Here is a 25,536-nt window from a genome sequence, read left to right on the forward strand (position 1 = left end):
AAGAAGCATCTAGACCAGGGGTTCCAAACCTTTTGTATGGTATGAGCCCCTGCCATTTACTGAGGGGTCTGTGGATGCCAGGTTGGGAGCCCCCAATCTAGGCAGACTGGGAATAGAGGGATATGCACTGTGTGCCGACAGTGGAGATTATTAGATTGGCATCACGCTGGGCACAGGCTTCATGAGCCGAGGGGGCTGTTCTGCTTCTGTTCGATCTACATGAGACACCGGTTGATAAATATTGGGATGTTAAGGGAATGTGGGGATACATCAGCATACTGTATGTGGTTGGTGCAGGGAAAAAGCTCTGAGGCAAAATGGATATTGAATGGTGTCCTTTGCTCTACTGTGAATGCCTGCAAGAAAATGAATTTCAGGATAGCATATGGTGATTTATACTATATGTACTTTGATAATCACAGGTTTGTTGCCCCAGTCCTGTTTCTATTTGCAGTGACTAGTGGGGTACTGCAAGGCTCAGTGCTGGGACCCCAGTTGTTTACAATATATGTTAATGACTTAGATGAGGGAATTAAGTGCAGCATCTCCAAGTTTGCGGATGACACGAAGCTGGGCGGCAGTGTTAGCTGTGAGGAGGATGCTAAGAGGATGCAGGATGACTTGGATAGGTTAGGTGAGTGGGCAAATTCATGGCAGATGCAATTTAATGTGAATAAATGTGAGGTTATCCACTCTGGTGGCAAAAACAGGAAAACAGATTATTATCTGAATGGTGGCCAATTAGGAAAAGGGGAGGTGCAATGAGACCTGGGTGTCATTATACACCAGTCATTGAAAGTGGGCATGCAGGTACAGCAGGCGGTGAAAAAGGCAAATGGTATGCTGGCATTCATAGCAAGAGGATTCGAGTACAGGAGCAGGGAGGTACTATTGCAGTTGTACAAGGCCTTGGTGAGACCACACCTGGAGTATTGTGTGCAGTTTTGGTCCCCTAATCTGAGGAAAGATATTCTTGCCTTAGAGGGAATACAAAGAAGGTTCACCAGATTGATTCCTGGGATGGCAAGATTTTCATATGATGAAAGACTGGATCGACTAGGCTTATACTCTCTGGAATTTAGAAGATTGAGGGGGGATCTTATTGAATCGTATAAAATCCTAAAGGGATTGGACAGGTTAGATGCAGGAAGATTGTTCCCGATGTTGGGGAAGTCCAGAATGAGGGGTCACAGTTTAAGGATAAAGGGGAAGCCTTTTAGGACCGAGATGAGGAAAAACTTCTTCACACAGAGAGTGGTGAATCTGTGGAATTCTCTGCCACAGGAAACAGTTGAGGCCAGTTCGTTGGCTATATTTAAGAGGAAGTTAGATATGGCCCTTGTGGCTAAAGGGATCGGGGGTATGGAGAGAAGGCAGGTACAGGGTTCTGAGTTGGATGATCAGCCATAACCATACTGAATGGTGGTGCAGGCTCGAAGGGCCGAATGGCCTACTCCTGCACCTATTTTCTATGTTTCTATGATTCTATTTCTTGTGTCATTAAGTCTTAAGACAAGGGGTTGAATTGTTGGTCTGGATCTTGACGAGCCTTGGTAAATCCTCAGATGTTTGGAAGCCAATGGTGGGCAATTAATAATTTCAAGATTTTGTTTTGCTTAAGACTAATTGGATACAGGTCAATCAAACAGCTCCTACACACTTGAGGATTTGCACCTCGTATAGACCAAGGGAGCGATGGAATGTAAATTTGGAGCCCCCCCCGCCCCCGGAACTGGCCCAGAATTCAGTGATACCAGTGACCCGGGTTCAATGCCCACCGCTGCCTGCAAGGCGTTTGTAGTGACTGCGTGGGTTTCCTCCGGGAGCTCAGATTTCCTCTCACAGCCCTGTGATTAGGCGAGGGTTAAACCGGGGGTTGCTGGCTGGCGCGCCTCGAAGGGCTCATTCCACGCTGGACCTCAACAAATGAATAGGTACGCGGAGGATGGGAAGTGGCTCGATAGAGGTGGACGCAATGACGAGAAACGTAGATCAAATGGACAGCCAGAGACTTGTCCCCAGGGTGGAAATGGGGCATCATTTTAAGGTGATTGGAGGAAAATATGAGGGGCGGGGGGAATGTCAGAGCTAAGTTTTTTTTTCCACATAGAGAGTGATGGGTGTGTGAACGCCCCGCCAGGGGTGCTGGTGGAGGCAGATACCTCGCAAACATTTAAGACATTCGTAGACGGGTAGGCACACGGATGATAGAAACATGGAGAACAATGTAAGAGGAAAGAGATTGATTTTGGAGTCGGGTAAAGTTTCGGCACACCGTCGGGGGCTGAAGGAGATGTGCTGTATTGTAATGTTCTATGAAACTGGAGGAAACGCATGCAAACTCCACACAGACAGCGCAGATCAGTCAAGGCGGGAAAATCAGAGTCAGCGGCAGGAATCGAACCGCAGCCTCCGCCACTGAAAAGCGCTGCTCGAACCGCTACACTAACCTAGCGCCGTAGATCAAAATTGAACCGAGGGAGGTAGCAGTGTCTAACCACGACCCAATTATGTCACCCGAACACACACAAAATGCTGGAGCACCTATGGAAAAGAGTAGTCAGTCGGCGTTTCGAACCGAGACCCCCTCGTCCAGTCTTCTTTTCCATAGATGTTGCCTGACCTGCTGAGTTCTTCCAGCGTTTTGTGTGTGTTGCTTTGATTTCGAATATTTACAGATTTTCTCTTGATTATGTCATCCCAACTTGGTACAGGATTACCCCAAACTCCTGCTTATTTTAATGACGGTTTCTGCCTGTGTGGTTCAAACACCCCCTCCCTTTAAAACAGTCCTACCCCTCCCTTTATTGTCCTGGACTGGCTCGAAGCCGCCAGGTATAATCCCGGGTTGTTTGTTTGGCCGGGGTTGTGTTGCACGGCGTGGCGCACCAGCGCTAGGCTCTCTTACTGGTTTCACGGAGGCTCTCCTTCCTCGTCCTGACGCACAGCTGTGAATTCTTGGAAATTTCCTGGAACTGTATCAAAGGCATTTCTGTCATCGGCGGTGACACATTCTCTGGCGGAAAACCTGACCCAGAAACAGGAGGAGGGGGGCGGGGTGGGAGAGACTCTGGTCACTGGTAAGGTACGCTCTGCCATGAATTAAACGCGCCTTCACATTCGAGCTGAAGAAAGTCGAGTCCACGGATGGGAAAAGAACGGGTCGCCGGCTTTTTATTGGTCGCCTGACAGAACTTTACTTCGGTTTCGCTCTTCAGAGTTGCTCTCTCACTCGTGAAATTCTAGGAACCCCCGTCATTCTTGGAATCACATTAATAGGGCATCTAAACCCGGCACTCATTACCGACCTCCTTTGCCTGCCGGTCTCAGTGTTCATTCTGGCTTTGAACTTGGTGGAGACGGAACGCCGCAGACTCTCTGAATTTCAGAAGTGAATTAAATAAACACGACTGGTGTTTAAACATTATTTATTTTGTTTATTATTATCTATTGCGAAAAAAAATAGTTGCAGTTTCTTCCTCCTCCCGTGTTTTCATAACCGCCACCCTACGTTGGAAGGCGAAACCTTACCCGCGTGAAGAGATCGGAGTGTGGGGACGCTCGGTGAACGAACTCCGTCAACTTCCAACTGTTCAGCGTGTTCAGAGTGTTCAGCCTGGCCAAGTGACATGTTACTTTGCCTGCGAGGGTGAGTGTTACTTTTCTCTTGTGAAATTGTCTCCCGCGTGAAGCATGTTTTGACAAATTGTTGTGTAGTTTTGTTTGTGCCCTGACACAATCTGGTGCAAAAATATTGACCGGTGACAACGAAATCGCTGTTAAATGTCCCAGCGTTGTCTATAAGAGAGACAATAATTTGGGTAACTATAAAATGATTGTTTTGAACGTTTGAAGAGGCGATTTCAAAAGGGCAGTCGCGATTCAGGAGCCTGTAGGAAATACGGACAGAATATAGGCAAATTGCAGCGGATAAGGGATTCATAATTCCAAGTAATTTTAGTGTCTCCGTTTCGCGGCGACCGCGTGAATCCGTGGCCCCTGACATTCTGAAGGGAGTAACACAAATATTCTTCGCAATAAGTCTACAAAACCGGGTTTGGGGGCGTTTAGAGATTTACAGCGCGGAACGAGGCCAGTGATAATACAGGTGAACTATTGTAAACTGATGGTTTCATTGTACATCGCGCACAAAATGCTGGAGAAACTCAGCAAGTTGGGCAGGATTGATGGAAAGGAGTAACGAGTCGACGTTTCAGGCCGAGACCCTTCGTCAGGCCCTTTATGCAACTCTTCAATTATGTCACGGTAGGGTAGCGGTTAGCGCGAATCTATTACAGCCCGGGGCGCTCCGGAGTTTGGGGTTCAATTCCGGTGCAGGTCCTTAAGGAGCCTTGGGTTTCCCCCTTGGCGCTCGGGTTTTCACCCACAGTCCAAAGACGTACTAAACTGTCCCATGCGGGACTGCTGAAGCGGTGTCGTTCCGTGATAAATGAGTATTTCCCTCATAGGTGCTTGCTGATCTGCTAACATTTTGTATATGTTACTCTGGTTTATGGTTTTGTTGTATAATGTTAACAAACGGCTTACGGAGGATAAAAAAACGGATTCTGGCTCTTGTGGAGAACGGGGGCCAAACCTTAGGGCTGGGGTTCTGGTAACTGGGACGCCACAATTATCAATCGCCCAAATTTCAATAGTTAACTAAATGATAACAGTCACAGGTTGACTAGTTGTCGTTCGTCTTAATTAGTGTTGCTGTTGGAATTATTCCCCGTTTCTTCCTCATCCCATCCAATTTCTGACAATCCCCACCGTCTTCTTCTACCCACCTTGCTAAATGGAAATTTGCCCACCCCACCCGCTTTGAACCCGGCGACTCTTTAATCAACAACCACACGTTGCACTGACGCAGCGCCCTCCACTCAATCTAACATCGCGGCGAGATTGACGGAGCGGAGGGGAGGGGGGCTTGATTGAGGAGGAAGGTTGTAGGGTCGTGCTGGTGGTGCTTGAATGAAAAAGGCGAAGGGAAAAGGTTGAGGAGGGAACCGTGGACATTGCACGCAATCCACGTGGTTTCCAGCGGGATTCCGGGATCGGCGATGGCTGTTCGCAATGGAAGTTATTGGGAACCAGTTTGACTGCCTGGGGGCTACTTGCCGGAGCTGCTAACGGAGAGTCAGGTCCACTCTCTGCCCTGGAGTGAATTATTCAAATTTCACTCTATGAATTATTAGTAATACACACAAAATGCTGGAGGAACTCAGCCAGCTAGGCGGCATCTATGGAAAAGGGTAAACAGTCGGCATTTGGGGCCAAGACCCTTCATCAAGACGGTGTGTTCCATGGATGCTGCCTGGCCTGCCGAGTTCCTCCAGCATTTTGTGTGTGTTACTTTGACTGACAGCATCTGCAGATTTTCTCTTGTATGTGATTGATTACAATTACAAAACGCCGGAGGAAGTCGGCAGGTCGGGCAGCGCCTGTGGAAATGAATAAACAGTGTCGCTGAAGGGTTTCGGCCTGAAGCGTTGACTGTTTGTTCCCCTCCACAGGCGAGGGCATCCCTCTCCAGTGACGGGTGTCACGTCTCAGGGAGGTGCTGGTGGCATAATCATGACACGTGGCAAAGCAAGTACATTCCCCACAATGGCAACGTTTCCAACGTAGGGAAGCTCTGCCTACGCACGGTGTAGTAACTTCAGCCAAAAGGTGTAGGAAGCTACTTCAAAAGTTCACCCGGAGAGTGAAGCAATTGCACACCAGTATGACACTACTCCAATGTTATTAGTGTTGTTTAAAAATTCAGTGACTGAAGCTATCCCCAGTGTTGGCCATTGCATCTGCCTTCCTGCGGAGCAGAGCTGTTGGAGATGCCACAGAGTGACATGTCTGTCCATGGCCTCCTCTACCGCCATGATGAGGCTACTCTCAGGTCGGAGGACCAACAACTCATACCCACCTGGATAACCTCCAACCTGATGGCATGGACATCAATTTCTCTAATCTCCCCCTTTCCCCTTCTTTCTTTTCCTGTTCCTCATTCTTTTCCCCCTCTCACCCCTCTCTCTTACTCACCTGCCTATCACCTCCCTCAGATGCCTGTCCCCCTTCTCCTTCTCCCATGGTCCACTCTTCTCTCCTATCATATTCCTTCTTCGGCCCTTTCCTCATCCACCTATCCCCATCCAGCTTATGTCATCCCCTCCCCCTCACTCACCCACCTTCTCCCTCACCTACCATCTGCCAGCTTGTACTTCTTCCCCCTCCCCCAAACCCCCCCCCACCTTCTTACTCCGGCTTCTGCAGCCTTCCTTTCCAGTCCCGATGAAGGGTCTCAGCCCAAAACGTCAACTGTCTTCCCCTCCAGAAGCAGTTAACATGTCAAACTTTCACCAGATGAAACGTTAACTGCTTCTCTCTCCTCAGATGCTGCCCAACCTGCTGAGTGTTTCCCTTTTCCCTTTTGGTTTATTTTTCATTTCAAGTATCTTGTTTTTGTTTTAATTCTTACCCCAGGAAGCAACTCCTCGAGTGTAGCAAGGGGGGAGGGGGACAAATTAAGGGACAGCAAGCCCCATAGACAGCAACAAGCTGGTGTGGCAAGTTTTTTGGTGATATTGACATGGATCACCAAATATTTCTTTTGGTGATATTGATCAGGCTTTAAATCCCCTACCCTTCCTTTGGCACATGCAAGTTATCCCAAAGGGGTCACAAGATCTTTTTTCAAGAAAGAGATGCTGGAAATCTGGAGCACACACACAAAATGCTGGGGATCTCAGTCAGCATCTCTGGAGTCACACACACACACACACACACACACACACACACACACACACACACACACACACACACGCGCATACATACACATACATACACACACATATATATATATATATATATACACACACACATACACGCATATATATATATACACACACACATACACGCATATACACACACATACACACATATATATATACACATACACACACACACTCACAGGCGTGCACACACACACACACACAGGCACACACACTGTAGAGACTGTAGAGTGGAAATCCTGGGAGGTGCTGGTGTGGGTGACAGTGGCCTGATGCTTCTCGCTGGGGTCCTGGTTCAAGGGTAAGCGAGAGAGTCTGGGCGCTGCCTCCCGGCCTCAGCACGGTAGAGGTCAGTCTGCCAGACTAGAACAGCACCGTCCTTGCCTGTGGATTTGCTGGTGAGGTTGGGATTGGTGTGGAGAGAGTGGAGGGCAGTCTGTTGGAGCAGGTAGGTGATGCACCTTTCGAAAGCCAATGTTGTGCACTGTTGCCGGGTGTATCCACCATGTGATCAGAAGAAAGCTCTTCTCATACTAGCTGTGGTTCAGCACCCAGTTCCACTCCAGGCTCCACGGAACACTGTCACAGCTTTCTCTATGGAAGGGATCATACAACTGCCATATAAACTTAAAGAAGCCACCATTAAAAGGATTTTGTACAGCAGCCAAGTCTAAAATGGTGGTGTGTTGCAACATCAAATTCATAAATATGAATCTGTCACAAATCCTGAAGGCTTTTCTAAACCAGTTAGGGCACCTGAAAAAAAAATGAAGCCACGTTTGTGTGTGTGTGTGTGTGTGTTTGTGTCTCTGTATGGGTGTGTGTGTGTGTGTTTGTATGTGTGCATATGTGCTAGCGTGAGTGTGTTTGTACATATGTATGTGCGTTTGTATGAATTTGAGTTTGGTATGTGTGCTTCAAAGTTCAAAGTAAATTTATTATCAAAGTACACATATGTCACCATATACAATAAATACCTGAGATTCATTTTCTTAAGGGTGTACTTAATAAATCCTCAATAGAATCAATGAAAGACCACACCAACTGGGCATTCAACTACTGTGCAAAAGACAACAAACTGCGCTGTGTAAATACAAAAAGAAATGATAATAATAATAATAATAGATAAATAAGCAATAAATATCAAGAACATGAGATGAAGAGTCCTTGAAAATGAGTCTATAGGTTTTGGGAACATTTCAGTGATGGGGCAAGTGAAGTTGATTGAAGTTATCCCCTCTGGTTCTGAAACATGATGGTTGAGGGGTAATAACTGTTCCTGAACCTGGTGGTGTGAGTCCTGGGACTTCTGTACCTTCTTCCTGTGTATGTGTGTGAGCGGGAGAGAGGTAACTGGGTTCTCTGTGAACAAGTACAACACAAAAAGAGAAACAAACCAAACTAGATCTGTTAGTTTTCTGTCCGTCTGAATTCCCCATTTCCTCTTTACGGAGAAGTGTTAACCAACTACAGCTGCACCAGTTCTTGGCAGCACTATAACCAAAGCACTCATCTACCCTGGTAATTAATATTGTTACATGTCAGAGAGCCCAGGTTTATGAAGCTCATTGAAACAATTGTAATTAGCCTTTTACCTTCTTCAGTAAACACACCGTTCACGCTCGCCTTTTTCTGAAGGCACTGACAGTGTCTCAGCCCCCTCTTCAGTGTCTCCTGCAGTTGGAGGAATCATAGAAAATGCCTGTTATTTTTTTAAATAACTGATTATTTAGCCAGTTCTGATCCTGATGAATGATCTTGGCCCGAAACAGCAACTGTTTATTCCCCTCCATAGATGCTGCTTAACCTGCTGAGTTCCTCCAGCATTTTGTGCGTGTGTATTGCTCAAGATTTCCAGCACCTGCAGGATCGTGTTGCTTTCATGTTTTAACTGACTTGTCGGGTGCGGGCAGTCTGCAGTGGTTATCAGCCGCTGCTTGGTACAATGAATGACTCAGCAGGTTTGGAGACAACCACATTATTGTGGGTCTGAGGATGGAGAAGTTATGTGGAACTAATGAATTTGTGCAACAGCCTGCTGGTTCCCTGCCCACCATGTCTAAACTTAGTTTTTAAATTCTAGAAACATGCAATGAATTCAGGTTAATTCTCCCAGCCAGCTGTGGCAGAATAATTCAAATCCACATTTCAAAACACGGTCAAGAAAGGCTTAGACTTGTGGGGATGCCCTTTTAGGACTGAGGTGAGAAAATATGGAATCTGTGGAATTTGTTGCCAGAGGGCGGTGGAGATCAAGTATTTAGGGCAGAATAATCCTTAACCCCTTTGCCAATCAAGAATTTATTTGTCAATAAATAAATTCTTATTATTGAACTTATAATAATAAGTTATAGTATTGTAATAAGTCTATAAATACTGTGTGTGTATATACATAATATATGCAGGCTATTGTTTATTCAAAGCAGCTGCTTATTTGGGACAATTCTTGAATATCAAAAACAAATTGAGAAAAATAGCTGGGATTTCTTTCATCTATTTGGGACAAAATGCTGCTTAAATGGAACAGGAGACTGTTGATGAATAGGCTGTAACCAGTGCCTGTCATGTGCGTGGCACGTCACTGTTAGACACAGTGTTTAGAACAAACCATTTTTAAATATCGTCACTTGCGTCTGTTTGTGTTCAAAAAACAGTGAACTTTGTCACTGATAGTTGGTGAGGAGTAAGCAGTAACACAATTTAGAATTGTTTTGCTAACTGTAGTTTCAAGCATTCAGGCCTAGGGATGCAGAAATGGCCAGGAGTGAAAATGAAATGATTTCACCACTTCAGCAAGTTAGGACCTATGAAGAATTTGAAGGTATCAACAATTGTCTTGAATGCTACAATGAAAATGAAGATTTGGTGGATGCAATCACTGAAAACATTGAAGATGGTCCATTGTCTGCACTAGGTGTCTGATCTGATTTTGTTCATTTACTGTCCATAAGACCATAAGACATGGGAGATGGATTGGGCTATTCAGCCCATCGAATCTGCTCTGCCATTCCACCATGACTGATTCCAAATCCCACTCAACCCCACACACCTGCCTTCTCGCCATATCCTTTGATGCCCTGACTGATCAGGAAACGAACAACTTCCATCTTAAATATACCCACGGACTTGGCCTCCGCCACAGTCTGTGGCAGAGCATTCCACAGACTCGCTACTCTCTGGCTAAAAAATTCCTTCTCACCCCTGTTCTAAAAGGTTGCTACTCAATTTTGAGGCAGTGCCCTCTAGTTCTGGATACCCCCACCAGAGGAAACATCCTCTCCATATCCACCCTATCTAGTCCTTCAACCATTTGGTAGGTTTCAATGAGATCGCCCCGCATTCTTCTAAATTCCAGTGAGTACAGGCCCAAAGCTGCCAAACGCTCCTCACATGTTAACCCCTTCATTCCTGGAATCATCCTCGTGAGTCAATCAAAAGAACACGGCAGCGTACACTGGATGAATTCCTCCGTTGATAACTATTAGGAACGAATACAGTTTTATAGTACTGAAGTGGTATTGATAGTGGCCAAGTGGTTAAGGCATTGGTCTAGTGATCTGAAGGTCGCTAGTTCGAGCCTCAGCTGAGGCAGTGTGTTGTGTCCTTGAGCAAGGCACTTAACCACACATTGCTCTGCGACGACACCAGTGCCAAGCTATATGGGTCCTAGTGCCCTTCCCTTGGACAGCATCAGTGGTGTGGAGAGGGGAGATGCAGCATAGGCAACTGCATACAACCTTGCCCAGGCCTGTGGCCTGGAAACCTTCCAAGGCGCAAATCCATGGTCTCACGAGGCTAACGGATGCCTATCAGTGTTCGAATTTGTTCTGTATTTCATTTAAATACATCACTTGTTGTTCAGTTAAATAGTAGTTTGACATTTTTATGCCCTTTTAACTATTTCCATGAATAATTGGGGCAGCTGCTTAATTGGGCCAAAATGAGGGAGGGCCTGCTTTTCGACTTCTTACCCAGCTCCCTAAATTTTCTCTTTGGCACCTCCTCTCTCCTCCTATGGATATGTTCTGGCTGCTCACCCTCCCCCTTTAGGATGTCGTGGACCTGATGCAAGACGCCCCTGACCCTGGCACCTGGGAGGCAATGTGCAATCGGGATCTCTGCCACATCCACAGAATCACGTCTCTATTCCTCTAACTATGGAAACCCCTATCACCACTGCTGTGCTCTCCCCCCCCATCTTTCCAAAAGCGTCGACGGTCTATTCGTTTCCATAGCTGCTGCCTGACCTGCTGAGTTCCCCTGGCATTTAGTGTGTGCCATCTTCTTGAGTCACTGTAATTTGAAGGTATGCTTGATGGGGGGAAGGTTTGCGCCCGTGCTGAGGCTTACTGAGACTACAGCCCTCCACAGCCTCTTGCAATCCTGTATGTCGGAGCCTCCAGAGCAGACGGTGATGCAACCAATGTCCTCATCATCGTTATGAATTATAAAAAATATGAATATTGTGATGCAATTAATTTTGAATTATGCTTTATGCTCCAGTCAGTAATGAACACGGAGATAATTGGTTGCTTACAAACTTGCTGTGATTTTCTCAGCTTTGTTGACATCTACAGATGTTTTAGTCTCCCTAAGTTGTTTTCTGGGTGGTGGGGTGGAGTTACATCTCTACCAAAGGAGGTGTGAGGTGCTCCTTCCCTCCACTAGCCTGCAGCTCACCCTAGGGCAAGGTGTAGCACCTGCTTAGCACCTCCCCCACCCCGGATCACGGTCACGTGAATGTATGGGAGCAGGTGGTGGATGGTCATATGAGCAGCTGGTGCATATCACAAGTCCTGGTTATGTGACCACTGACATCAGGCAGACAATCTCTGAAGAGTATTGATAATGGCTGGGGTCACCTGTTTTGTAAACACACCGCCCAGAAGAAGGCAATGGCAAACCACTTCTGTAGAAAAGTTTGTTAAGATAGATATTCCCGGAAGATAAGGTGAAGGAGAAGCCTAAAATATCCTACGTGTTTAGTGAGAGCCAAATGGTAACTCAGGAGAGAGTAGATCCCAAAGACTATAGGACACAGGAACAAAATTAGGCCAATCTGCCACTCGAGCTTGCTCTGCCAGTTCGTCATGGCTGATTTATTGTCCCTCTCAACCCCATTCTCCTGCCTTCTCCCTGTAACCTTTGACATTCTTACTAATTAAGAACCTATCAACCTCTGCTTTGAATATTCCCAGTGACTTGGCCTCCACAGCCGTCTGTGGCAAAGATTCCACAGGTTCACCACCGTCTGGCTAAAGAAATTCCTCCTCCTTCGATTCTGAGGCTGTGCGCTCTGGTCCTAGATCTCCTCATTCTAGAAACATCCTCTGCAATTCCACTCTATCTAGGCCTTTCAATATTTGAAATGTTTCAATGAGATTTCCTGAGTACAGGCCCATTTCACAGTTGTACAAATTGTTGGTTAGGCCACTCCTGGAGTTCTGTATGCAGTCACCACACATTAGGAAGGAGGTGATTAACCTAGAATTCAGGAATGTTGCCTGGATTGGAAGGCTTGAATTATAAGGAGAAATTGTCCCAAAACATCAACTCTTTATTCCCCTCCACAGAGGCTGGCCTGCTGAGTTCCCCCAGCATTTTGTTTGTGTTGCTTTAGATGGGCTGGGACTGCTCTTCCTTTGAAAGAGGCTGAGGTCTGACCTTATAGAGTTTTATAAAGTTAGGAGGGGCGTAGATATATAGGGCACATAGTCACAGTCTTTTTCCCTGGTTTGGGAGTCTAGAATAAGAGGAAGTAGCTTTTAGGGGAAAGCAACACTCACAACACGCTGGAGGAACTCAGCAGCTCGGGCAACATCCGTGGAAAAGATCGGTCGACGTTTCGGGCCGGAACCCTTCGTCAGGACCGATTATTTTGTGTTTACTATTACCCCAGCATCTGCAGATTATTTTGTGTTTACGATTCGCTGCTCCGCTGCGAAGTCTCTTCAAGGTATGCCTACCCTGAAGAAGTTCAAATCTTCTCTTCGATACCCCAGCATCTGCAGATTATTTTGTGTTACCTTTTAGGAGAGAAGGGAAGGATTTGAAGAGATCTGAAGGGGGCAAGTATTTTCACTCAGAGGATATTTGGAACAGGTTGGACAATTACAGCATCCAAAAGAAATTTGGACAGGTACATTGGATTGGAAATGTTTAGAGGGATATGGGCGAGTGAGATTAACATAGTCAGGTATCTCAATTAGTGTGGATGAGTTGTGCCAAAAGGTTTATTTCCTTACTGTACAACTCTACAAATCTATGGCTGTCTGGATGCAGTAACATCTTTGAAAGGGGGACCAGGCCTTTAGCTCTTTCGCCAATCAACTTCCCAGCTCTTTACTGCACCCCTCCCCCTCTAATGGTTTCGCCTATCACCTTGTACTTCCTCCTCACCTCCCCTCACCTTCTTACTCTGACCTCCTTTCTCCCTCCCCAGTCCCGATGAAAGGTCTCGGCCTGAAACTGTTCTCTCTTTTCCGTAAATGCTGCCTGGCCTGCTGAGTTCCCCCAGCATTTTGTGTGTGTGTGTGTGTGTGTGTGTTGCTTTGAACGGGGGAGTCAGATAAATACTTGCAGAGGAAGATTTCTATCACGTGATGTTGAGATCTGGGCTCTGTTCCTGAACAAGTTTCCATTTTCCAGTGGTCTGACATTTTACTGCTGATTTTAATCCTGTTAGTTTAAGCTGCTAAACGTCAGTGGGAAAGTTTGAGTCAGTCTCAGTCCTGATCATTTGAAGGATCTGTGGAGATTAGCGCAGTCCAGAGAACTTGATTTGAACCGGCACAAAATGCTGGAGGAGCTCAGCAGACCGGGGAGCATCAATGGAGAGGAATAATGAGCTGACGCTTCATGCTGGGACCCTTCGGGAGGACTGGAAAGGAAGGGGGAAGAAGCCAGAATAAGAAGGTGAGGGACGGAGGAGGGAGTACCAGCGAGAAGGTGATAGGTGAAACCCGGTGAGGGAGAACGTGGCTGGGTGGGGGAGGGGTCATAAAGAGAAGCTGCCAGGTGATTGGTGGATAAAGTTTGGAGAAGGTCACCGGGTCATTGAGGGAATGAACAGTGGGTGGGTTGCTATGGATAAGCCCTCCTCTGCTTTTTTCAGCTGGTGCCGGGCATCTGTTAAGCTAGAGTCATGGTGGGATTCAGCATGTAAAGGCCTTTCGGCCTATCAAGTCCATGTGGGCCATCAACTACTCATTTACACTTTTGGCCCCAGCTTGTGTTCTCCCCACTTTCTCGTCTTCAGGTTCCTGTAGCTGCTCCGTCAGGGGAGCGTTCAGTAGAACTATCACAGCACTGGGAGGGGAAGGGATGAACCGATGAGAGGCCCGTAATGTTCAACTGGTGAGCTGGCGAGAAGGGGCCCTGGTGGCTGAAGAGAAAAACCCATGGTTTCAATTTAATTAACTTATTGAAAGATTAGCTTTATTTGTCATATGTACACCGGAACTCCGAAACATACAGTGAAACAGGCCGTTTGTGTCAATGGCTGGCACAGTCTGAGGATAGGCTGGGGGCAGCCTGCGTGTGTCGCCATGGCGCTGGCAGCAACATAGCGCACCCACGACTCACTGATCAATACGTCTTTGGATTGTACGTGGGAGGAAACCGGAACACCCCAGGGGAGACCCCACGCGGTCACGGGGAGAATGTACAAACTCCTTACAGGCAGCGGCGGGAATTGAACCCTGATCGTTTGCGCTGTAAAGAGTTACGCTGAGCGCTAAGCTACGGCGTTGCCTCTGGTTGTCTGCTGTTCTCACTTTACGGGGGGGTGTAAGCGGGCTGTAAAATTATATGGAAAGTCGTATTGAAAAGAATCTCTTTTTCTCTTTTCCCACCACCTCACTCCAACCCCCGTCCCTGTAGACCTTTGCCGGCACAGCAAGGAGCAAGAACCATCAGTCTACCCCAGTCCAGGTCGGACATATTCATTTTCTTGGAGCAACAGGAGAACCGGATCCCGCGGAACGTGTCCCGGATGACCTTCCAGGAAGAAAGTGCTCCGGTGGTGCCGGGGAGGGCGTTGAGCGTGGAACCCGCCCCGAGCAGGGACCCCGAGGACGATATGCAGTGCCTGACCACTACCCTCCGCCAACTGGATCTGTCAGGTCAGACCGCCCGACCGTCCGAGCTGTTGCCGTGCGCGTGCTTCCTTCCCAAGGCTTCACCCTCCTCTCTTCGGAAAACGGTGTTAAATTTGCCTCTTTTCCCCACAAACCTCTGTTCTGCCTTTTGAATGTTGCGTTCAAATTCTAACAACCCCCCCCTCAGCTGGATCTCAGTGAGGATGCAGTGTCACACACAAACTGCTGGAGGAACTCAGTAAATCAGGCAGCATCAATGGAGACCCTTCATCAGGACTTCATAAACGGTCTTGGTCTGAAACGCTGTCACATTATTCCCTTCCATGGATACCTCCTGACCTGCTGAGTTCCTCCTGCACTTTGTGTGTGACTCTAAGCCCCCGTGTTCCTCTCTTCGCCTTACCTTTTCATCAGCTTCAAAAAAAAAAAACCAGAGATTGCAGAACATCCTCAGCATTGGCTGTTGAATCTGTCCTTCTCGCCAGGGAAGACAATGAGTGACTTGTCAATCCATGGCTTCTACTGCGACTAAGAGGCCACTGTCAGGTTGGAGAGGCAACATCTCATACTCCACCTGGCTAGCTTCCAACCTGATGACTTGAAAATCGGTGTTCCTAACTTCCCATAATTTCTCTGTCCCTCTTCCTTCTCTCTTCTTCTATATCCCATTATCAGTCCCCCTCTTCTCACCTGCCCATCACCTCCCTCTGGTGTCCACCTCCTTCCCTTTCTCCCATGGTCCACTCTCCTATCAGATTCTTTCTTCTTCAGCCCTTTACCTTTTCCGCCTATCATCTCCCAGCTTCTTACTTCATCCCCCTCCCTCACCCACCCACCTAGCTTCACCTATGGCCTGCCAGTTTGTATTCCTTCCCCTTTGCTCACCTTCTTATCCTAGCTTCTGCCTCCTCCGCTTCCAGACCTAATGAAGGGTCTTGGCCCGAAACATCAACTGTTTATTCCCTTCCATAGAAGCTGCCTGACCTGCTGAGTTTCTCCAGCATGTTGTGTGTGTTGCTCTGGGTTTCCGGCATCTGCAGAACCTGAAATGTTTATGAGGGCTCAGTGTTATAGCACTTGGGAAGTTACAAGTTTGAGCCCACGCCCTGCTGCTGGTGCTCGGCATGTCGATATTTCTTCTGGCTGGGATGTCCAAAAGTAGGCGTTATTGTCCCAAAATGTGGGGTCATTCACTCAGGACAAATTTTGAGGCAGTACTCTCTGAAATTCTGTACCCAAGAGAGCTGTGAGGGGTCTCTAGTCACTGAGTACTCTCAGTGGCTGGTATTTATTAAACAAATCAAAAGAAATGGGGTTAGCAGAGAAGTCACACTGAAATATGGATCAGCTATACTCAATAGTATCGAGAGGTAGAGCAGGTCAGTCAGTCAGTCAGTGGGTGCCGTCCCGAATCTGGGGTTGGCGGCTATGCACCTCCATCTTCTTTGATCTTGCGACAGCACCGAGTACAGCCTCTCCTCCAGTTTGCTCTCGCTGGCTGCCTTGGCACCGCTCACCGCCGCCCCCTGCTGAACTCGAGCCCGAGGCTGTGTCGGCCTCCAGCCGCGGCTGCTTCTTCGAGCTCGGCCCTTCTTAGGTGGAGGCCTCGGGCAGGTCCAGGCACACAGTGCAGCGCCCAAGTTTATTGTGTCTCTTCTAACTAGGTGCATAGCATACGATTCGTAGATATGTGGTGAGGCTTTAATCTCTTCCACGGAAGATGGCCGTTGGCTCACATGGAGCTCATCTGCTCTTTGTCAGGTCTTGTCTTTTTTTAGTCCTGCTGGGTGTCCTCACACCCACCTCACCAGACTAAGTCCGGTGGGGGAGCTGGCCCAAGTCACTGACCACTCAACCATGGCCCCCGGCCGAGCGCCGGGTGCCCACCCCCCGCCGAATCTCACCGAGTGTCCAGTGCCCGACCGAAAACCATGTAGGTAGGAGGGTCCAAATGGCTTCTATTTCCTGTACTCTTATTTACAATCATTTAGGCGAATAGCCTCGTGAACATGGCACGTGGTTAGGAGCCAGATCCAAATCTAGTTAACTCTTGATTCCTTGAAGTTGGGATTGCTGGTGAAAGCAGAGATTTTCAAGAACCACAGTTTCTGAAGTGTAGCCTCCCAGCAAGATTTCACGGCACGTGGAGAGGTTTTCAGGAGGGCTGTGTCCCTTTAAGGGATGGGACGTAGAAATTGATGGGGTGTATGCCTCAAAAAGGCGACATCCATCATTAAGGATCCCCCTCACCCCTTCTCATTACTACCATTACAGAGGAGGTACAGGAGCCTCAACATAGAGGACACACACTCAACATTTTAGGAACAGCTTCTTCCCCTCTACCATCAGATTTCTGAATGGACAATGAACCAGCCTTTGAACACTCAATCTATATTTTTGCTGTCTTTTAGCACTATTTAGTTTGTTTATGTACTTATATTTCTTATTGTAATTTGTAGTTTAAGAAATATGTTGCACTGTACTGCTTTCATGACATATGTCAGTGATATTAAATGCTAATTTGATTCTGATTTTGAGAATCTGGGGCCTTTGGGCTTCTGAGAAGTGGGGCCCTTGGGTTGTGGGTGTTTGAGTGCATGGAGCCTGGGAAGGTCATGTAGGTGGGCGGGCGGACAATGAAATACAAGGCTCGTTTCAGAGCCGAGTGTTCGATAAACATGGAGGTCAGCCCTCCTAATGAGGGCTCTTCCATCTTGTCCGAGAGGCAAGAATGGATGGGAGGTATGGGCTCTTCAACGAAGTAACCGATTTTGTGTTTCCGCTGCAGGATGGTACTGGGGCTCGCTCACTGCCAACGAGGCCAAGCAGCAACTCAACAAGATGCCGGAGGGGACCTTCCTCATCCGGGACAGCTCGCACCCCAGCTACCTGCTCACCCTGTCGGTGAAGACCAGCCGTGGCCCCACCAACGTCCGCATTGAATACAGCAACGGCAAGTTCTGTCTGGACTCCTACTACCTCGCCAAGCCCAGGATCCTGGCCTTCCGGGAGGTCCTCAGTCTCATCCAGCATTACGTCACCTCTTGCACCGTGGACCGGTGCGACAAGGCAGCGGACTCCACGGCCCTTCCGCCCAAAGACACCGCCATCCACCTGAAGCTCATCAAACCCCTTCACCGGAAGGACTCCTTCCCCTCGCTCCAGCACCTGTGCCGATTGACTATTAACAAGGCCACCCGTGGACAAGTGGACAAACTCCCATTACCGAAACCCATACAGAGGTTCTTGGAAGAGTACCCATTCCTCTTCTGACATTTTTCTGGAAGGAGGGGTGCTGGGGGGAGGGTGGAGTGGGAAGGGGGAGAGAATGTACAACCAGGTGCTTCTTTTTGGTCTTGGCTAAGAGGTGGCCACTTCATGGGTGCTTCAGTAACGTTGACATGGAGTAGATATACGCCACATATTTTATTGAGTTCTCCACGTACTTGACACTTTGGCGGACTCGACCTGGCAGGTTTGTTCCACAACTAAAATGTGAAGCAACACATCATATTTGGAATATGTGAATTGTGTGACTTACTTAATATGGAACAGAATGCATATCTACAGAAAATTACACACAAATTCTACGGCCTTTATATTAAAATAAATGCACTTTGAACATTTTTAAGGTTACTGTATTTAAGAAAATAATGACCAAAAGCAAATGCAATATTTTCTAATAAAGTATTATTAAATCAATTTGAATTTGTATTGAGAGGACTATTCACTATGAGGGCAATTGTTGGAACTAGAATTGCTTTATTATTGTCACTTTCATGGTAATTCTATTTGGAAAAGGGCGGAAAGTGTAAACAGGAGCCCAGTGTGAATGGATGCTGAGTTTCCGTCAGGATATCGTCTCGAAAAATAACCAAAATGCTGTGGACTAGCTATAGAAGGGTAGACACTCAGGTCTTGCTCTGGTTTAAAAAAAATACTCTTACCAGTATTATTATGTTTGTTCTTAATAAAGACAAACTTGGTGTGGGTTTATGTCAGAACATTTTATTACCGAACTGCTGCTCAACACTGAGCGTGCAAAAGCAGCTCCCCATCGAAGATTCCGGTTCTGGGCGAGCCCTTTGTACTGTCCACTGGGTACTGAAGTTCTTTATTTTGCGTACATAATAACACACCTTGTATCAGTCAGTGAATGTACCCAGAGGGTTAACTTTTTATGGTTCTGGGCCTGTATTCGCTGGAGGGGAGATCTCATGGAAGCCTACCGAATATTTGAAGGCCTAGATGGAGTGGACGTGGAGAGGATGTTTCCAATAGTGGGATAGTCCAGGACCAGAGGGCATTGCCTCAGAATAGAGGGACAACAATTTAGAACAGAGATGAGGAGGAATTTTAGCCAGAGAGTGGTAAATCTGCGGAATTCATTGCCATAGACGGCTCTGGCAGTCAAGTCATTGGGTACACACAAAATACTCCGCAGATGCTGGGGTCAAAGCAACGCTCACAACACACTGGAGGAACTCAGCAGGTCGGGCAGCATCCGTGGAAACATCGACTCATCGTTTCCACGGGTGCTGCCCGACCTGCTGAGTTCCTCCAGCGTGTTGCAAGTCATTGGGTATATTTAAAACAGAGGTTGACTTGTTCTTGATTAGTAAGGACGTCAAAAGTTATGGGAGAATGCAGGACTATGGCGTTGAGGTGGAAAAGAAATCAGCCATGATCGAATAGTGGAGAAAACTTGATGGGGTGAATGGCCCAAATCTGCTCCTATATCTTATGGTCTTATGTATTGAGGAACTGCTCCTGCTGATCAAATCATTACACAGTGCGTCGAGGTAGATCAAAGTAAAACACTATTGGAATGCACAGCCAAAGAGGCAGATACGTTACGGAGTTCTTTGATCGGCACATGGATGAAAGAAACCTGGAGGGCTATGTGGGATGGAAGGGTTGGATTAATCTTCAAGTAGGTTAAAAGGTCGGCACAACGTTGTGAGCCAAAGGCCATGTGCCTTGCTGCTCTATGTATAGGTAGGTACTTGATGATATTTAAGGAGCTCAGGATATAGGCAACTGGGATCAAATGGATACCTTGAGGAGGTTAGCGGGTACAGGTATAGTAGTACACTTCAGGAATTGGGAAAAGAAGAGGAAATTAACTGTCTTTGGCAGATAATGTATTGGAATTGGTTTATTATTGTCAAATGCTCTGAGATAGACTGAAATGCTTCCCTTGCGTACCATTCCGACAGAGCAGATCACTGCACAGTGCATTGAGGTAGAACGAAGTTCAGAATGCAGAATAAAGTGTAACAGCTACAGAGAAAGTGAAGAGCAGGTAGACAGACCGGTGCAAGATCAGAATGAGCTAGATTGTGAGGTCAAGAGTCCACCTTATCAAAGTAGGGAAACATTTAGTAGTTTCATAACACCAAAGTTCAGAACATGCTTTCAGGATTTTGCATCTTCTGTCCAAGAGAAGAGAGAATGTTTGAGATAGGTGGGGACCTTGACTATATTGGCTGCTTGACTGAGGCAGACCAGGGCTGGCAAACTTTTTTGACAGCACGTGCCCAAATTGAAGACAATTTTCTAAAAAAAATCTCTTTCGTGCCATGGTCATTTTTTTTTCTTTTTCTGGAAAAAAAACATCAAAAAAGGAAAAGATCCCACTCTTGCTGTGATTTTTTAACTTATTCCCCATTTGGCCATTCTCCTCTGACCCCTCTCATTAACAAGGCTTTACACCCCCAGAAATGCCACTCACTGGGTGTTTGTTTTTTTCACACCATTTTCTGTAAGCTCTAGAGACTGTTGTGTGTGAAAAACTCAATGAGATCAGCAGTTTCTGAGAAACTCAAACCAACCCATATGGCATTAACAGTCAAAGTCACTTAGATCACATTCCTCCCCCATTCAGATGTTTGGTCTGAACAACATCAGAACCTTTTGACTATGTCTGTATGCTTTCATGCATTGAGTTGCTGTCAGATGATTGGCTGATTAGATATTTGCACTAATGAGCCGGTGCCTAATAAAGTGGGTGCTCAATGTAGTCTTAATGAGAGTAGAGCATCAGCAACCCCAGAAGGACACATGTTCCCGGATAATGAGGACAGCAGGAGAGATGACATCAGTAGAATTTTTAACACACTGAGTTGCTGTCTGAAGGAGTACTGGCAGCAGATTCAGTAATAATGTGCAGAGAAGAATTTCCTAAAGGAACGCAGGGGAAGAGCAGAACTTCATAGCTTTTTCAAAGGCCTATCAAAACCAGGTTTAAAGTTACTGACATGTGACGTGAAATTTGTTTTTTTGCGGCTGTAGTACATTGCATTGCAAAATAATACGAGTCTACGAGTCTGTGGTGGCCAGTGCGATCATGTTTGCTGTTGTGTGCTGGGGCAGCAGGCAGAGGGTAGCCGACACCAACAGAATCAACAATCTCATTCGTAAGGCCAGTGATGTTGTGGGGATGGAACTGGACTCTCTGACGGTGGTGTCTGAAAAGAGGATGCTGTCCAAGTTGCATGCCATCTTGGACAATATCTCTCATCCACTACATACTGTACTGGGTGGGCACAGGAGTACATTCAGCCAGAGACTCATTCCACCGAGATGCAGCACAGAGTGTCATAGGAAGTCATTCCTGCCTGTGGCCATCAAACTTTACAACTCCTCCCTTGGAGGGTCAGACACCCTGAGCCAATAGGCTGGTCCTGGACTTATTTCATAATTTACTGGTATAATTTACATATTACTATTTAACTATTTATGGTTTTATTACCATTTATTATTTATGGTGCAACTGTAACGAAAACCAATTTCCCCCAGGATCAATAAAGTATGACTATGACTACTATGAAATAAACAAAACCTATGCCATAAGAAATTCATACAAAAATTAAATTAGTAATGCAAGAATAGAGCAAAAAGAAACCGAGGAAAAAATAGTGTGCTGGTGTTCATGGGTTCATTGTGCATTCAGATGGCAGAAGGGATGAAGCTGTTCCTGAAACCTCACCTGGAAAACACTCCTCCGTCTGTTAAAACCAGCCCCGGATCAGACAAAACAAAGGTTATTGCTTTATCTACATTTCTCCCATAGATTCGGCCAGTGCCGGATTCTCTTCAGAACAACTGACCTCTTCCGGTCTTGAATATCTCCATGCATCTACTAATAGCCCTAAGAGGCACTCTGAAGGAGATGGCTGAATTAGGGTTGATCCAGTTGAAGTCAGTGCAAAGAGCCTGTACATACTTCTCTGGACTGAGATCAACCATGAAGTTACAGCGAAAGGTTTATTCCCTGGAGCACAGTAGGATGAGAACAAGTCTTATACAGGTATACAAAATAATGAAAAGTATAGATAGGATAAATTCATGTCGGCTTTTTTCCCTCAGGGTGAGTGAGATTAAAAACTAGGGGTCATAGGTTTAGGGTGAAAAGTGAAATATTTAAGGGCAATCTGAAGGGGATCGTTTACATTCTGAAGGTGGTGTGACTGTGGAACTGAAGCCTGAAGATGTTTGGAGGGATATGGTCTGGGTGCAGGCAGAAGACCAGGCCAGCATAGACTAGATAGGCCAAAGAGCCTGTTTCTATCATGTAGACTTCTATGACTCACTGAATGGTGGAGAAGTCTTGAGGAGTATGTGATCCACTCCATTCCTAATCCAGTCTGAGCCAGATGCTTGGCTGCTCCATCACCTGACTGGAATCCTCAGGTTTATTTCTAGTCATGTTTGCTTAATGCTTCTTAAAACACACCTTCAGGCTTTGGTTTGACACTTTGAAGAATTCCTTCTATATTCTTGACCTTCACATTTAACTCAAAGTTCAAAGGAAATTCATTATCAAAGTACATACAGTATATGTCACTATGTATAATCATAAGATTCATTTTCTTGTGGGCATGCTTGATAAACCCAATAATCCTGATAGAATCAATGAAAGACTGCATTCAACAGGACAGATAACCAGTGAGCAAAAGCCAGCAAAATGTCAAATTACAAAAGAAAAAAAACAATATATGTCATTAGGTCATGTGAAATTGAGTGAAGTTACCCCACTGTTCAAGGGCCTTTGAGCTTTGACCTTGTCCCTTTAAATTTCATGTAGGAATGTACTGTAGATGTACAGCAAGGCCTGAATGATGATGGTATCCCTTTGAAAGAATTGTTCAATCATTCTCACTCTTTCCCCATTTCCTTTTGAAATAGAAATTCAATTCACTTATGGAGATTTTCAGCAGGCCAAGCAGCCTTCCCACCATCAAGGCTGTATTCAAAAGACGTTGCCTCAAGGAGGCAGCATCCATGATTATAAAGGCATCCGTTGGTCTTGCAAGACCATGGATCTGCGCCTGGAAAGTCTTGACTCTCCAGGGCGCAGGCCTGGGCAAGGTTGTATGGAAGACTGGCAGTTGCCCATGCTGCAAGTCTCCCCTCTCCATGACACCAATGTTGTCCAAGGGAAGGGCATTAGGACCCATACAGCTTGGCACCAGTGTCGTCGCAGAGCAATGTGTGATTAAGTGCCTTGCTCAAGGACACAACACGTTCCCTCAGCTGGGGCTCCAACTCACGACCTTCAGGTAGCTAGTCCAATGCCTTAACCACTTGGCCACGTGCCCACACATCCATGATTAAGGACGCTAATTATCTAGGACATGTCCTCTTCTCGTTACTGCCATCAAGGACAAGGTACAGGAGTCTGAAGATCCATTCTAATGATTCGGAAACAGCTTCTTCCCCTTTGCCATCAGATTTCTGAATGGCCCATGAACCCAGATTCCTTAAGGTTGTTATAGCCAGGTGAGGTAGTGGATCACTATTAAATGGTGTGCATCTCATATAGCCTCTGACGACCAAGTCCAGCTCCTGGCCTTCATAATGTGGCTGAACTGTCAAGCCCAAAGGAACCATTTCTACTGGCAGGAGAAAGAGTAAAGGCAGGTTACTGACACCTTAACACCAGCAGCAGATTCATCAGCTGCACGGAGAGAATGAGCCTGCTACTTGGGCAACAGCTTGTTCTCCATATCGTAATGACCTGGCTTGCTTATCGCGTAGACAGCTGGCACGCAACATCCAAGGTCGACCTTGCCCAATGGAGGGCCTCATATTCATGAACCCATGAGTACTTCCTTTTTATATATTTTTGTGCAATTTATTTATTTTTGTAAGCTATGGTCATTTTATGTCTTTGTCCTGTACTGCTGCTGCAAAACAACATATCTCAGGAGAGACTCAGTGATAATAAATCTGATTGGTGCGTGGCCAAGTGGTTAGGGCGTCGGTGTAGTGATCTGAAGGTCGCTAGTTCGAGCCTCAGCTGAGGCAGCGTGTTGCGTCCCTGAGCATGGCACTTAACCACACATTGCTCTGCGACGACACCGGTGCCAAGCTGTATCAGCCCTAGTGCCCCTCCCTTGGACAACATTGGTGTCATGGAGAACAGAGACTTGCAGCATGGGCAATTGCTGGTCTTCCATACAACCTTGCCCAGGCCTGCGCTCTGGAAACCTTCCAAGGCACAAATCCATGGTCTCACGGGACTAATGGATACCAAATAATAATAAATCTGATTCTGAGTGGAACAGAGGTGGGAGGCTAGAAAATAATTATATCATTAATAGTTATAACTTGGATCTTCATCGATGAATCTTCAGCACAGATCATTCAGCATAGATAATTCTATCTATTGTTTCTAAACTGCTTCTTTGAAAAAGCTGTCCAAAATATCCCCAGTCCACATGAAGGGCCTTGGACTAAAACATCAACTATCCATTCCCCGTCATAGGTGTTGTCTGAATTGCTGGTTCTTCCAGTGCTTTGTGTTCTATCCAGTATATACACCTGCTTCTTCCAACACACAACAGACCCTTTGCAAAGTAATTACCCAATTGCTCTTTCAAAAATGTTATTTTTCTCTGTCCTTCCACACTAGCAACATGTTCCGGTTCACAACTATTGTCAGAACTCTGATGGCACAGTGGAAGAAGCTGTTTCTGAATTGTTGAGTGTTCAGTCCCTTGTTCCTCCTCCCTGACTGTAGTAACAAGAAGAAGGCATGTCCCTGATGGTGATTATCCTTGGTGATGAATACCACGTTCTTGAGGATGTCCTTGATGGAGGGGAGGGTTGTGCCTGTGATGGACTGGCTGAGTCTAGAATCCTCCGCAGCCTCTCGCGATCCCGTGCATTGGAGCCTTCATACGAGACAGTGACGTAACCACTCTGAGCTCTCTCCATGGTACATCTGTAGAAATTTGCTAGTCATTGGTAACATTAAGTGCCCTCAAACTCCTAATGAAGTAAAGCTGCTGGTGTGCCTTGTTTGTAAGTAACGCACACAAAATGCCGGAGGAACTCAGCGGGTCAGGCAACACCTACGGAGGGGAATAAACAGTCCACATTGACTGAGACCCTTCACCAGGACACTCCCCTCCATAGATGCTGCCTGACGTGCTGAGTTCCTCCAGTGTTTTGTGTGCGTTCCCAAGATTTTCAGCATCTGCAGAATCTCTTGTGTTTGTGCCTTGATCATGATTGCATCAACCTGTTGGACACAGGATAGATCCTTCAAGATGTTGACTCTCAGGAACTTGGATTTGTTCACCTGTTCCACCACTGACCTCTCAATGAGGACTGATCTACAGCCTCCTAGCTTCTACATC

At 46.5% G+C, this 25,536-nt stretch overlaps 1 protein-coding gene across 1 annotated transcript; it reads left to right on the plus strand.

The window, feature by feature from the left end:
- Nucleotides 1–2,578: 2,578 nt before the first annotated feature.
- LOC140210978 (cytokine-inducible SH2-containing protein-like) lies at nucleotides 2,579–18,595 on the plus strand. Its single transcript, XM_072280291.1, has 3 exons — nucleotides 2,579–3,649; nucleotides 14,670–14,911; nucleotides 17,676–18,595. The coding sequence occupies exons 1-3, from the start codon at nucleotides 3,630–3,632 to the stop codon at nucleotides 18,158–18,160; spliced, it is 747 nt and encodes a 248-aa protein (XP_072136392.1). The 5' UTR covers nucleotides 2,579–3,629; the 3' UTR covers nucleotides 18,161–18,595.
- The last annotated feature ends 6,941 nt before the right edge of the window (nucleotides 18,596–25,536 follow it).

This window comes from Mobula birostris, chromosome 16, assembly GCF_030028105.1.
Source record: "Mobula birostris isolate sMobBir1 chromosome 16, sMobBir1.hap1, whole genome shotgun sequence".
Taxonomy (NCBI): Eukaryota; Metazoa; Chordata; class Chondrichthyes; order Myliobatiformes; family Myliobatidae; genus Mobula; species Mobula birostris.

What these genes read in the sequence shown, in the direction of transcription:
- LOC140210978 (XM_072280291.1), top strand. Translation starts at nt 3,630, where the DNA reads ATGTTACTTTGCCTGCGAGG. An exon ending in ATGTTACTTTGCCTGCGAGG is followed by an intron (nt 3,650 to 14,669) that starts GTGAGTGTTACT and finishes CCGTCCCTGTAG; the next exon opens with ACCTTTGCCGGCACAGCAAG. An exon ending in CCGCCAACTGGATCTGTCAG is followed by an intron (nt 14,912 to 17,675) that starts GTCAGACCGCCC and finishes TTTCCGCTGCAG; the next exon opens with GATGGTACTGGGGCTCGCTC.